General features: G+C 32.1%; 1 protein-coding gene across 3 annotated transcripts in view; it reads right to left on the bottom strand.

Annotated features, from left to right (window-relative positions):
- Positions 1 to 15,979, bottom strand: part of LOC142324157 (uncharacterized) — a 70,708-nt gene that overhangs the window by 52,508 nt on the left and 2,221 nt on the right. For all 3 annotated transcript variants that reach the window (XM_075364870.1, XM_075364869.1, XM_075364871.1), the window contains exons 2-3: positions 13,244 to 13,445; positions 377 to 541 (exon numbers count right to left, since the gene is read on the bottom strand). In XM_075364870.1, the coding sequence (XP_075220985.1) occupies positions 377 to 415 (39 nt within the window). In that variant the 5' untranslated portion in view covers positions 416 to 541; positions 13,244 to 13,445. The remainder of the gene's footprint in view (positions 1 to 376; positions 542 to 13,243; positions 13,446 to 15,979) is intronic.

Raw genomic sequence — 15,979 nt, 5'->3', positions numbered from 1 at the left:
GCGAAACGAGCCTTCAGTCAGAAATATAATACGTTTACATCAAAAATTAATTTAAACATCAGGAACAGATTTTTGAAAGTATATGTTTGAAGCGTAGCTTTACATGGAAGTGAAACTTGGACGATCGGAGTATCTGAGAAGATATTATTAGAAACTTTTGAAATGCGGTGCTTAGGAGAATGTTAAAAATCAAATGGATGGATAAAGTGACAAATGATGAGGTGTTGTGGCAAATTGATGAAGAAAGAAGCATTTGGAAAAATATAGCTAAAAGAAGAGACTGAATATAGGCCACATATTAAGGCATCCTGGAATAGTCGCTTTAATATTGGAATAGTCGCTAAAAATATAATAATGATAATTATAATAACAATACCTGGTTGAAACAACTGTTGTAGAGTTGTATATATTTCATGGCAATCACGTTCTCTAGGAAAAACAAATGTAATGGATAAAAATGTTTTACATCGTAACTGTAATGGCGATCCTGATGTAGTCAATGGCAACTTTTCTTTTCACTTGCGATATGCATATGTAAAACCTGAAAAATAAAAAAATGTATTACATAATTATAACAATACTAGTAAAATAAATTCCGGTATTTCCAATAAAGTCCGGTATAACAGACCTGAGTAAAGATTCCTGCCAATTAACAAGAAAGTAGTAGAAAATATAATGGAAGGAATCCAGAAGGGGACTAAAAGGGATCCTTTTTCTAAAGCTAACAGGTCCATTTACAACAAACAAACAACAAAGAACAATAGTTCTTTTTAATACCGCCCAACAACACACCTACCACAGATGTTGTTCCACGAGAAGAAATACCAGACCAGGGTGGGAATGTATGGGAAGATGTCTCTGAAAATCACTATCATGCTTCAACTTGGGTCTGGTTCTGTAAGTAAAGAGGATAAGTGTATAAATACTCCAGGGAAGGCAAGGTGAGTTCAGTTTTGAAAAAGGGAGGAGTTATTACACAAGTCAGTGAAGAAGTGAGATTGTGCATATTTGACCATGTGAAGTGACATCTCAAGCATTCCGTGAGGACAGAAGGAGGCCGCAGGAGGTTGTTCGGTGAGTGACTATAGAAAATTAGTGAAAGAGATAAAGTATTGAACTCATTTATAAATTATTAGGGTAATTTTATTTGTGAACAGGAAAGGTATTTGAATGAAAGAACTTTGGGCTAATATTATCTTCATAGTAATACAAAACCAGTTGTTAGAGGTGTAAATATTAGTGGTCATGATAATGTCTTTTGTCAATGGGCTGAATTCTGGTTTTTAATATTTAACTACCTGCAAATAAATCCTGATCTTACTTTAAATTCTATTTTGTATGTAATCATTGTTTATTACAATTACTGACAGTTGTCATTATTTTTATTATAAATGTTTGTTATTGTTGATTGGTCTTATTTTATTTATGTTCTATACTGTTAAACTAATAAATTGTAATTATATAAACATTCTCAAACATTTCTCAATATCCTGATCGAGCCATGAACATGCGACAGTATAATGTTAAAAGATACAGGAAACAGAAAACAGGTAAGATGATAAACAGCAGTTTATCTATCTGCTGTTTATAGCAATAGTAACTGAATGTAGATGGTGAAATACTAGTAACCAAGTTATGTTTACGAAACTAGTGTGTGTAGATAATCAAAGTTAAACACAATGCTAGGTGCAGTTCCACTGCACGTTGTTGGAATTAATTAGTCAGTGACTAATGACCTTATCAATCAATGCCAGTTAAATAAAGAGTAGTATTTTAAAGGGTAAAGCCTTAATAGCCAAACCTATGCTTAAGCTGGTTTTTATACATCACCACCAAGAACACTAGTTCGGTTTCATAAAACGTTGATATTTTTGAGTGACAATTAAAAATTGATCTAACTGATCTCTTAGCAATAGATCCAAATAAAATAAAATTAATATAATATGAACATTAAGAAGCTCATCTAATTAACAGAGGTTTTGTTAATATCAAATGAAGTTCCATACAGTGTTCTGAAAAAATACCCTTCTCGGCATTTCATGAGGAGGTCCTGGATTTGAATCCCGGTCAGGAACAGGGTCTTTTCATACGCTACCAACTTTCCATCAGGCTAATGAACATAATTTTTGATTCCCACTCTTTCATAACAAAAAAATACATATAAATTGTCATTAGTTTTCTTGTTTTTAAAGTAATTACTTTATTTGAAATCACTAAAGCTTCTTTTCCATATTTAAATTAAGAGGGACATCCTGAACTAGTACAGACCAACACCCTCCATGTGACAGTTACAGTCGCCACACCACCTCCTCCGTACCTAGCCCTTATGGGCTTTTATTGGGGGTCATTTTTAATACCTCGGTTATGACAGCTTCCAGTCTTAACCTAGGCCAGGATGCCACCAATATGAATGCCAACAGCAACATTCACATCGATGTACTACTAACTAAGAACTCTAATGAACAAAACACATCTCAAGTCTTAAACAAGACTTTTTTGTATCTGACCCCGCATAATCCGAGATGGCCGGTCACACATTCTTAAGACATGACGGATTAGAACCACCTTTGGTAGTATTCTTCAAAAATGAACTTTCCATTTTTATTGTTTCTTAACTGCACAGCCTCCTCTATGAATCATGAGACCTTGCCGTTGGTGAGGGGGCTTGAGTGCTCAGGGATACAGAGTAGCTGGACCGAAGGTGCAACCATATCGGAGAGGTATCTGTTGAGAGCCAGACTAAGGAATGATTCCTGAAAGAGGGCAGCAGCTCTTTCAGTAGTTGTTAGGGGCGTGAGTCACAATGACTTAAACGGCCGTATCAACATCACTCAGTCCTCTGAGTACTGCGCAGCTGAAAGCAATGGAAAACTACAGCTGCTTTTTTTCCAAGAAAATGTGGCTCTCTGCATTTTCACATAGCAACAATGGAGGCGCCTTCCTTGGTAAAATATTCCGGAGGTAAAATAGTCCCCCGTTCGGATCTCCGGGTGGGGACTACTAAGGAAGGGGTCACCAGCAAATTAAAAAATAACATTCTACGAGTCGGAGCATGGAATGTTAGAAGCTTAAAAAAGGTTGGTAGGCTAGAAAATTTAAAAAGGGAAATGGATAGGGTGAATGTGGATATAGTAGGAATTAGTGAGGTTCGGTGGGAAGAGGAAGGCGACTTTTGGTCAGGTGATTTTAGAGTAATTAACTCAGCGTCAAATAATGGGCAGGCAGGAGTAGGTTTCGTGATGAACAAGAAGATAGGGAGGAGAGTGGAGTATTTCAAAACGCATAGCGATAGAATCATTGTAATAAGGATAAAATCAAAACCTAAACCGACAACGATTGTTAACGTTTATATGCCTACAAGCGCCCATGATGATGATGAGGTAGAGTGTGTATACGAAGAGATTGATGAAGCAATTAAACACGTAAAGGGAGATGAAAATTTAATAATAGTTGGAGATTGGAATGCAAGCATTGGAAAAGGCAAGGAAGGAAATATAGTGGGTGAATACGGGCTGGGCAAAAGGAATGAAAGAGGGGACCGACTTATAGAGTTTTGCACGAAGTATAATTTAGTAATTGCCAACACCCAATTTAAAAATCATAATAGAAGAATATACACTTGGAAAAAGCCAGGCGATACTGGAAGGTATCAGATAGATTATATCATGGTTAAGCAAAGATTTAGAAATCAACTCGTTGACTGCAAAACTTACCCTGGAGCAGACATTGATAGCGACCATAATTTGGTGATAATGAAATGTAGATTGGGGTTTAAAAACCTGAAGAAAAGTTGTCAGATGAATCGGTGGAATTTAGAGAAGCTTGAGGAAGAGGAGGTAAAGAAGATTTTTGAGGAGGACATCGCAAGAGGTCTGAGTAAAAAAGATATGGTAGAAAATGTAGAAGAAGAATGGGAGAATGTTAAAAAGGAAATTCTTAAATCAGCAGAAGCAAACTTAGGCGGAATAAAGAGAACTGGTAGAAAACCTTGGGTTTCAGACGATATATTGCAGCTGATGGATGAACGTAGAAAATATAAGAATGCTAATGATGAAGAAAGTAAAAGGAACTATCGGCAATTAAGAAATGCTATAAATAGGAAATGCAAACTGGCGAAAGAAGAGTGGATTAAAGAAAAGTGTTCAGAAGTGGAAAGAGAAATGAACATTGGTAAAATTGACGGAGCATACAGGAAAGTTAAGGAAAATTTTGGGGTACATAAATTAAAATCTAATAATGTGTTAAACAAAGATGGTACACCAATATATAATACGAAAGGTAAAGTCGATAGATGGGTGGAATATATTGAAGAGTTATATGGAGGAAATGAATTAGAAAATGGTGTTATAGAGGAAGAAGAGGAAGTTGAGGAGGATGAAATGGGAGAAACAATACTGAGATCTGAATTTAAGAGAGCATTAAAAGATTTAAATGGCAGAAAAGCTCCTGGAATAGACGGAATACCTGTAGAATTACTGCGCAGTGCAGGTGAGGAAGCGATTGATAGATTATACAAACTGGTGTGTAATATTTATGAAAAAGGGGAATTTCCGTCAGACTTCAAAAAAAGTGTTATAGTTATGATACCAAAGAAAGCAGGGGCAGATAAATGTGAAGAATACAGAACAATTAGTTTAACTAGTCATGCATCAAAAATCGTAACTAGAATTTTATACAGAAGAATTGAGAGGAGAGTGGAAGAAGTGTTAGGAGAAGACCAATTTGGTTTCAGGAAAAGTATAGGGACAAGGGAAGCAATTTTAGGCCTCAGATTAATAGTAGAAGGAAGATTAAAGAAAAACAAACCGACATACTTGGCGTTTATAGACCTAGAAAAGGCTTTCGATAACGTAGATTGGAATAAAATGTTCAGCATTTTAAAAAAATTAGGGTTCAAATACAGAGATAGAAGAACAATTGCTAACATGTACAGGAACCAAACAGCAACAATAACAATTGAAGAACATAAGAAAGAAGCCCTAATAAGAAAGGGAGTCCGACAAGGATGTTCCTTATCTCCGTTACTTTTTAATCTTTACATGGAACTAGCAGTTAATGATGTTAAAGAACAATTTAGATTCGGAGTAACAGTACAAGGTGAAAAGATAAAGATGCTACGATTTGCTGATGATATAGTAATTCTAGCCGAGAGTAAAAAGGATTTAGAAGAAACAATGAACGGCATAGATGAAGTCCTACGCAAGAACTATCGCATGAAAATAAACAAGAACAAAACAAAAGTAATGAAATGTAGTAGAAATAACAATGATGGACCACTGAATGTGAAAATAGGAGGAGAAAAGATTATGGAGGTAGAAGAATTTTGTTATTTGGGAAGTAAAATTACTAAAGATGGACGAAGCAGGAGCGATATAAAATGCCGAATAGCACAAGCTAAACGAGCCTTCAGTAAGAAATATAATTTGTTTACATCAAAAATTAATTTAAATCTCAGGAAAAGATTTTTGAAAGTGTATGTTTGGAGTGTCGCTTTATATGGAAGTGAAACTTGGACAATCGGAGTATCTGAGAAGAAAAGATTAGAAGCTTTTGAAATGTGGTGCTATAGGAGAATGTTAAAAATCAGATGGGTGGATAAAGTGACAAATGAAGAGGTATTGCGGCAAATAGATGAAGAAAGAAGCATTTGGAAGAATATAGTTAAAAGAAGAGACAGACTTATAGGCCACATACTAAGGCATCCTGGAATAGTCGCTTTAATATTGGAAGGACAGGTAGAAGGGAAAAATTGTGTAGGCAGGCCACGTTTGGAGTATGTAAAACAAATTGTTGGGGATGTAGGATGTAGAGGGTATACTGAAATGAAACGACTAGCACTAGATAGGGAATCTTGGAGAGCTGCATCAAACCAGTCAAATGACTGAAGACAAAAAAAAAAAAAAAACTGCACAGAAGTTTAGAACTCCTGAAAAAGGACGACAGTTAAAAGTTGTACAATTCTGGCATCAGCTATACAACCGGCACTACCAGTTACCGGAGGAATTCCATTTTAGTTCACTCTCTTGGCCTTTTTTTCTCTACAAAAAGAACTATCCAGCCAAACCACATGGGGGCACGCACCAAATTCGAAGTATTAAAGATGTTAATATGTATTATATCACCATCGTATTAAAATGTAATATGCTTTAACAAATGTAGAGTACTGGTGATATAAATATGTTGATGTTTTTAAAGATGTTGAGGCAAATAATGAATTTAAAAAATTCTTGAACGGGATATATGGAAAGAGAAGTAAAGAGGTAAGAGAAGATAAGGAAACACCGATAAAGAGGGAAGAGAATAGTTGATGCCTCCTCCCTACCAAGAATGGAGCAGAAACTTGTGTTAAAGACAACTAATTAATAAGAACAGAGCTCCAATATCTAAGAATTGATTGAAAGACATTACAAGATCGCATCAACATGATTGTTAGCATGAGAAGATAACTAAAGCAGAACCTGGTGGTGGACTTCTTAGAAAACAGACAACTTAGATTATATGATCGTATGAAAAGAATGAATGATACGAGTATGTCAAAATGAATACTGAAGAAGAGACTGGATGAATAGTGAACAAAGAGAGGCAAAGAATGGATTTAAAAAAAACCTGAATAGAATATGTGGAAAGAGAAGTAAAGAGATAAGAGAAGATAAGGAGATGCCAACGAAGAGGGGAGAGAATAAAATTTGGCTGAATATTCTGCAACTCCAAGGAATGTAATGAGATATTATGACAAAAAATGGTGAAGAAAAGAGACAAAAAGGTGGCATTAACAGAGGTTGAAAGTATATAAGAAAGATAAGAATAACTAACATAAAAGTTATAATATTGTAATAAAAAGGAACGATAAACAAGTTAACTTAAGACTAAAATCTAATTAACAGTTCAAAACAAAAGCTATAAAATGTAAACTTTTCCTGCATTTAAAAAGTTTTAAATTACAAGTACATTAAAAAAAGAAGGATTTGTTGCTAATAAAGCTAAACTTTTTAGAAACTTTGTTTAGAAATAGCAAAAAATATCTATTTATTAATTAACAAATTTAACACATTGTGACAAGACTGACATAAAGCTCACACAACTGTTAGAATGGAAATAACTGTTTTCAGTTGTTAACATCAATTTGATTAAGGACTATAATAATAAAATGAATTTCCTTTAAATCAATCGCACTAATTTTCAATAGATTACTGCTGAAATATTAATTTACCTTAAACCAATAAAACGATTGATCGCTACTAAATAAAAATAATTCACTGGAAGGGGTTATTCACAAAATAATTTTTTTACCAAAAAGGAGGTTTCCAATATGTAGTTAAAATTGATCACTGGGAGATGGGGCAGTATCAATTAACAGGATATCCTTTGTCTATTTTGGTTTAGGGTACAATTAAATTTTCTTGTTTTTTAACAAAAGCTTTTCTAGGGTTAGGTGAATGAGACTCAGTAAAATTTCCGAGATGCTCTACATAAAGTAGAGCATCTCATAGATAACAAATAACAAACAATAAAATTAAACAATAGATAATAATAATAATAATAATAATAATAAATAAATAACAATAAAAAAAGATAATAATAATAATAATAATAATAAATAAATAACAATAAAAAATAATAATAGATAACAAATAACAGATATAAATGGATAAAAAAATAGAAAATTAAATTTCATCTGACTGTTATTCAACAGTCTATTAACTTCAACAATAGCATAGTAGTTCGTATAACAATACTGTTGTCATGTCATGTCAGGTCTGCAAACTGGTAATTTGTAATGTTTTTTTTTAAGATTTTAATTTACATTTTCAGTGACAAAGAGCAAAGTTTTGGCTTTTACAAGAGCAATGACCCCTAGATCAAAGATTGTAATTGATGATTATTCTATTGAGTACGTCAAGTGTTTTAACTTTCTTGGATGTAACAAATCTTATCACAGTAAGGTTAAAATAAACAATAAGACCGAACGAGTCAACAGAATGAATAGCGCAGTGAAACATGCTTAAAAATAAAATAAGATGAGAAATCCTCCTGAAATTTATCAGGTAATGTCAGTTCCAGGTTGTTTATTGTCCAAGACATGGACAATAAGATCGGCTCACAGGCAAACACTGTAAAACAGAGAGATGAGGTTCTTGAAAGCGGTTGTAGAATATCCAAAGTTGAACAGAAGGTGTAATGAGTATACAAGCAAGTACTGAACATTTTTAATTTAAATGCTAAAATTAATGATTATACATAACAACAGCTCTATACATAAGAAGAATGGATGCAGACTGAATTCTAAAAATTATTAAGGAATATGAACCAATAGGGAAGATAGGTTTCGGGTGATTGAAGAAGAGATGAAGGAATTGGTTTTAGATGAGAGATCAATGGATGACGAAAATATCCAACAAGGCATATACTTAAATAAAACAAGTATAATTTAAAATTATTTACTCTGATGAACCCTTTTCCAAAAAAACTTCAGTTTATTTTAAAATATCACATTATTATAACTTTTAGTAAACTATGTAGAATGTCGAGTAGCGTAGAAATTCTTCCCGTGCTCGTTTTGGAACTAAACTGTACTACTTGAAGAATTTTTTCTTTTCATCGGCTTGTAACGGTCGGGGTTCAGATGAAATACGAGTGCTGCAAAGTGTACTACTCTCACGAAGATTATTAAATTCTACAAATCAATTTGTTGTTTGCGATCTAAATTTATCACATTAAAAATGTGTTCTTAATTTTCATAAATTCATTCGTTGTTTTCTGTTAAAATTTGTTCCGTTTTGTTTTTAATAATAAAAGTTGATATTTTTTTTTGTTTTTCGTAGACTTCATTTCATCTATTTTCTCAAAATTAAATTCTCTACACGTTTTCTTAAAATTTACGCATTTTTCAGTCGTTTAACAAAATTATTGTACTTCAAACCTAAAAAAAACGTGTTTTTCGTCACTGAATTTTTCTGTTTTACGGTGGTTATCGTAAAATCTATGGGAGATACAATATTGGGACCTGCTTTATTCGAGTTTTCAGGTGAAAATCATAAGAACCCGTCAAGTTTACTCATTTTATGACCCCCCTTAAAAATTAAGACGTTTCGGTTAGTCTGTTTTGCTTAGTTTTTACACGATAAGGTTTCGATTTAAGTCGTGAAGAATCTTACGACAAGATGTGTATTTTACACGATCTTGGTGCGATAATTTACCCTATAGATTTTTTTTCGGACCGGCAGATATTCTTTTTTGAATACGGGCTGTGGCCTACGGAGTCCTGACGAAAGGTCGCCTATTTGGTTTTGAGTTTGAAACGGACTCCGTTGTGCGCCGTTTTTTAACCGAATCGTGCACTACTCTTTATCGAGGGATACTGACGTTCGAAAACTTAGCGAAAATATTTTACGTTTCTCTTGAAAGGATCCAACGCTTCCTCGATAGCAGCCCTTTCCTCGAAGGAATACTGTATTTTAGGATAAACATGATCGTAAAGAACGAAACTATATCGCACTGTAGCAGGAACAGTTTACAACCGACAAAAATAGACTATTAGTAATAGCAGTGTTAAACGCGACGCTAAAATAACTGCAGTTCGAGCTGATTAGATTTGATTTTAAGTCGCTCGCCCGGTATTACAATATTGAAAAAGCTGCTTCAGAAGACCTTGTATTTTTCTCAAAAGTCTGCATAGGTGTATATTTATTTATACATATATTCAAATATTAATCCTTTTAGGCCTTTTTTTGAAAAAACGTGCTTAAATCAAAATATGAATTTATATAGCAATATGTGAATTTTTCTTTTGTACCGGTAAATGATTCGTGTGATTTAGTAAATTAAAAATTCTGATGTTTCCCCGCATTTAGATTATGAACGGTAACATTTGTTAAGAAGTAAAGAAGAAGTAAACGTATTTAATATTTTAATAAAAATTAAAAATTGTAATTATGTAGTAACGGATTTCTTAACGGACGTTCGCACGCACGCGCGGGTGTGCGTGCGTGCGAACTCTTGCATTACTGATAAAGACATATACACATATAGTTTTATCAAGCTGTAACATTAGATTTTATTAAATAATAGAAAGCTTCAACAACCCCTTGTAAATAAATTTGTACCTTCAAAACTAGATTGTATGTTAGTTAAATCTAGTTTTGAAGGTACAAATTTATTTACTGTAATACATAATTTGTGCTAGATTTAAAAAAATTCAGATTATAATAAAAGCGAAATGTTTAATAAAAAAATTAAATATAAATAAAATAAATGTAATAAGTAAATTCTTTATAGTAATAAATGCTTTAATAGAAAAACAATAGTTCGATAGGCAATGATAAAATAAAACAATAATTTATAAAATTGTATGGTTCATACGCTCTCAGAGGTAATTATTTTTTTGTTTAATTTTATTGGGATGACGCATAGTAAAAACAACTTGTCAGTCTGACTACTGTGACGATGGTGCTGGGAGAGGGGGGAGATGAAACAAATCCAGCAGGTGGCTAACTTCACTCTGATTGGCTACTCTCGGACAGTACTGGTCACGCGATGGTACAACAATTCAAATACAACCGTAAATGTGCGTACATGTGTACGTACGTGTGTGTGTATTACTGTCGAATAACAAAGTTAATATCCCTATTATATTTCTTATATAGACGTTCGATATAATTAAATTAAATAAAGATTTGTTGATTATTTTATATCTATTATTACATTTTATTTAAAATAATAATTAATCTCCCTTAATTTTAATAATTTTTTTAAAAATATTACGATTAAATTTATCAGTTTTGTAAAGTAATTTACAAAAAAAAAAATTCTAATATTACATAATAACAGATAAAATTTTTCCAGTTTTATTTACAATTCGACCTAGTAATCTTTATTAATGCTATTTCCTAACACGTATTAATACCTAATACATTTTTCTATTTATTTATTTGTACGGGCAATAGACCGACATTCAGTTCGTCACTTACTTTTATTTCAAATTTTAATACAGCGTATAAAAAAGCCAATTCTGACCGAAATTTGAACACAGAACTTTCTGTCTACCTGTAATTCTGGTATCTTTTGCCAATGTATTACATTAGTATTATTTTTGTTTTTACTCTTTATTTTCGTAAATACAAGTTTAAAATTATAATTTATCACCGATAAATTTCAAGCATTTTAAAATACGAAATTTAATATTCCAGAAACGAATAAAAGTGAAATACAAAATACCGTAAGAATTTGGTACGAAATTATATACTTATTTAGAGAATACGATTATCAAAATAAGAGTCGCTCTTGGAAAGTAATAAAACATCACAATCACTATCATCACCCCGTCTCTTAAACCTCACTCTGTCCCAGACAGCGCGAAAATTCTCTAACACTCACACTCTCTCTCTCTCTCTCTCTCACTGTGGGTGCGTGTGCGCGCGTAAATTTTGAAGGGTATAAAGATCATTTAATTTCTTACCGCACTATAGTGGATAATAATTTCGTTATCGGATCTAACTTCTCAAGGGCGCTTTCAATTTCCAACCTCCACGATATTTATTTTATTTATTAGTTATGTTAAATATTATACGGAATAAATATAGTCAAATCAAATTTAATTCGAATCTCTGACATATTTTTTTATGTATGTGTATAGATTCTATGAAATTATTTCATAATTACAAAAATTATATTTCTCATTGAAAGAGGAGAGTAATCCCGTCTAAATTTTTTAAACGTTCAAGTTGATCGTCGCATCGAATTTACAAACTTCATTAAGACTTTTAGTGAAGAAATTATTTTATCATAAATCATGTTTTTAAAAAGATAATTTTATAAAATGTAAACTATACATTTTATATTTGCGTATTTTTACTTTATATTTTAATTTTTGTAATTAAATATATATATATATATATATATATATATATACACACACACACAAGATGATTTAGGAGGAAAGAGAAATAATTTGGGAACCGATTTTAGAGCTTGAAATTAAAAAGAAGGGTTTGTACAAACATACGTCCGAAAACAGTTTGTAATCGAGTTACGGCTAGCAAATTCTTTAAGAAGAATTAGGAAGAAGCCGTTTCCCGTTAAATACTTTACTTAGCTAATATATGTTGTCGCGTAACAAGGTACTAACCTACTGAAACTGAAATGATGTTCAGTCGTACAAATGACACCTTCACTTCTTTCACCTCAACGAAGGCTGTATATACCGAACATCATTACTATCAGAGAAAGCAATTCTTATTGGTACCTCCTATACCAGAGACGGTTTATAAATATCACAATCGCAAAAAAGAATGCGACAAATGAATGGATTCTTTCTTCAGGAAACGATACAATATACACAAACTCCAATCCGTATGGAATGTAGTAATTAAGTCTACATCAGATAGTTATTCTACCGATATAATTATTTGTTTCACTTTTACAAAATTAATAACAAAAGTTATCGTAATCAATTTTTTTTTCATAAAATGATCAACAGTTTTGTATAAATAAAATCGAACTAGCGAGTTACAAATTAAACATTTTAATTGCAGCTAATTACTTAAAAAATTTATTTTTATGAGTAAATCCAGTATAAACTTTTCTTTATACTTTTGTTAATGATTTTTTCTTTATAAATTTAAAAATTATAGTTTTTATGAATGAAAAAAGTCAAGGAAAAGGGCAATAGTAGTAGATTAAAAAAATACCGCTGCCTCTCTACTTTTCAAGTATCGTGTCGGGTTACATGAAATCAGTCTTTTTTTCCTGTTTAGCCTCCGGTAACTACCGTTTAGATAATTCTTCAGAGGATGAATGAGGATGATATGTATGAGTGTAAATGAAGTGTAGTCTTGTATATTCTCAGTTCGACCGTTCCTGAGATGTGTGGTTAATTGAAACCCAACCACCAAAGAACACCGGTATCCACGATCTAGTATTCAAATCCGTGTAAAACATGAAAACAGTCTGGTTTGATTAAAGTGGATTTGTTCTTCTTTTTTTTTTTAGTATCTTTGTAAATAAAAAAATTAAAATTAATTACAATATCTTAAAAAATAATAATCTTTATAATTGTACAATTTAATTAAAACGTTGTAGTGGCATCAACTTGATCGATATTATTTTTGAAAAAATTATTCTTCTAGGTTAAAAACGCAATATTATTTTATAAACTGCAAATATTACAGTACGTGATAAGAAAACAAAAATAATAACACTTATTTTAAGCTATATTAAAACAATATTAATATTAAAAAAAACTTACCTCGATCAATAATGAAGGTCATTAACCAAAACAAAATAAACAACGTATAAGAAATAGTTAAACAAGAATGACCGCAGACACGAGGATCCAAATTGAACTGCATATGACACGCCATCTGTAATGTCGCTAGATTCCATAAGCTTTCGTTCTCTGCCACGCACGTTATTTCTCTGTCGCTTCAAACTACGTCCGAACAACAAACCTGCAAAATAAATTATGAAAATTAGCGCGCCAACTAAAATGTATTACCTACACTGTACTGTTTCTCCTCTCATAATAACAACCGACAGTATAGCATTAATGTTTTACAGATTTGAAAACTTTTAATTTTACAAAATAATAATTGAAACCAAATTTTCGCTTAAACCTATGTATACAAAGTTAACAAAGGAACGTAACCAACGTTAAACTGTAATGTTAAGGTTTTCAGTTATTTCGTTTTACCTAATATTCAATTTACGGATATAATTTACACTCACGCATATTTTATTTTAATTTAAAAAAAAAAACTAGAGAGCGCCCGTTCATCTTTTTTTACTAAATATTGCTATTTTCTTTTAATATAAAAAAAGTTTATAAAAAAACGTAATAGCGTAAATAAAAATAAAAATGTTACGTCACCACTTTAGTGTCGCAAAGTAGCATGCTTGCCTGCTACACCAATGGTGTCGGGTTCGATTCCCTGTCAGGATCTGAACACAATATTACAATAACTTAGACCATATCGTCTTTAGTCACAGAGAAAAAAAACAGGATCATTTATTTTAATATAGATAAGAAATATTAATGAGTACATAAGGGGGTTATGATATAAAAGGATTATTTCTAAATTTATCTCAGCAAGCCGACTACCGTATTTCACAGTAGAGCCCAGCCCGTCTATAATACAAAAAAGCGCGCGAACACAAACGTGCAAACACACATTTAGTATGGATTTATCTCAAAAATTATACTTAGATATTACAAAGTAACTTATAATTTTTCGCGTCTCACTGCGTTTTTGTAATCGATTTGTCACCTCGGTAACGCAATAGTGAAACTGACTATACTGAAAGTCACAGGTAATTAATACTTCAGCACGTATCAACTAATCACCTCGCCAGTCGCCGACGTGGAGTAGTAATGTCTTCCCTTTTTATCCGAAAGGTCCCGGGTTCATATCCCTGTCAGGCTTTAAATTTTAATTCGCTTTAGAATTGAAATACCGTACTTCTACACACAACCACCAACCTAATATTATGGTGAATATTTAATAACAATAAATTATTGAATTAAAATAGTATTATCGTTTCCGCGAGCAGAAAAAGTCAGGTTTTTGTACTCGTCGAGTTAAAGCCTCATATAATTTCCAGTTCGTTTCGTTATAATTTCTTAAACGTCCTTTATTCAAAAAAAATTTGGAATTTTTTTTAAAAAAGATTAAATTTTTGTATTAAATTTATATTTAATTTTTAGGGTTCGGTTACAGCTCGGGAATCACTCCATATATGTAATACTTGTAGGGAGTTTTATGCGTTAAAAAAAATTAAATTGAAGATTCGATTATAGAGTTGTTATCAATTGCACGCATAATCGTTATTAAAAAAAAATTTTAACTCAATTTGATTACCACAGAGTTCAATTTTTCTGATGTAAGTTTTTTTAAAAATAAGTTCGTAAAAAGATTAAAAACTAAAGAAAAAGGATTTAAATAATGAAAATCTGGAGGTTCGATTCTCAGTTTAAAAAAAAAGACTGACAAATTGAAAGTCGCGATTTCGATTCTTCGTTTCCGCACAAAATCACATACTTAACGTTAAAATAAATATTACATAACGTTACAGAATAGACTTGATCTTCCACCAAAAACGGAGTTTTCCTTTATTTAACACAGTTTCATTCAAAAATACTGTTTATTAACGATAAAAAAACAATATTTAAAAAATCGAGAGATATGCTGAATGGTCTCGGGTTCAATTCCCGGTTTGGATAGTAAGTAGTTCAATTCGTAATGTATATCCGAGTATCAATATTAAAAAAAATCTAAGTTGAAGATCCTGGGTTCGACTCTCACAACATAATCGCATTCATAATATTTATAAAATATTTCGCCTAGAATCAATTTAGTCTCCATACAGTTAAATTTATTTATTTAGAGCTAATTAAAAAAAACAAAAAAGGATATTGAAGAACTAAGTTTCGATATTATTGACTTACATCCGTGCTGCTTATACGTGTATTTAAAATACAAAATAAATAAATAAAAATGATAAAAAAAATAAAAATGCCGGGTGGTGTGAGAAAAAAAAATGAAAGACTCTATTTTAGTCAGTATTATAAATTCGTTAATTATTATACTGTTAAAATTGCTTTATGCAGTTTAACCTTCAACACAGCTGTTATGAAGGGTGGGGGTACCACTCGTAGCAACGGGATTGTAGACAGCCGTCGCCGAGCAGTTCCGCAGATGATGCAGTATGATTTATATAAGTTATGTTACACTAAATAACCAGCTTTTTTTTATTAATTTATTTTACTCGTATTGACAACATACACAGTATCTACAATTTTTTTCATTTCCACAGCGCCAACCGTTATGTATTGCATCACAGGATGAGATGAGATGGCAATTTTGTAGCGTGTGAAAATGCCATGCCTCATCGGAATTCGAACCCGGGACCTCCGGATAAAAGGCCCCGCAATTAGTCGAAAAATGTTTGAGATATGGAGGTCCGAATAATCGACGTTTTAATAAAC

The sequence above is a fragment of the Lycorma delicatula genome, chromosome 4 (assembly GCF_047948215.1).
Source record: "Lycorma delicatula isolate Av1 chromosome 4, ASM4794821v1, whole genome shotgun sequence".
Classification (NCBI taxonomy): Eukaryota; Metazoa; Arthropoda; class Insecta; order Hemiptera; family Fulgoridae; genus Lycorma; species Lycorma delicatula.
Note: the sequence above shows the minus strand (reverse complement) of the source record. Positions and strands in the feature narration are given on the sequence as shown.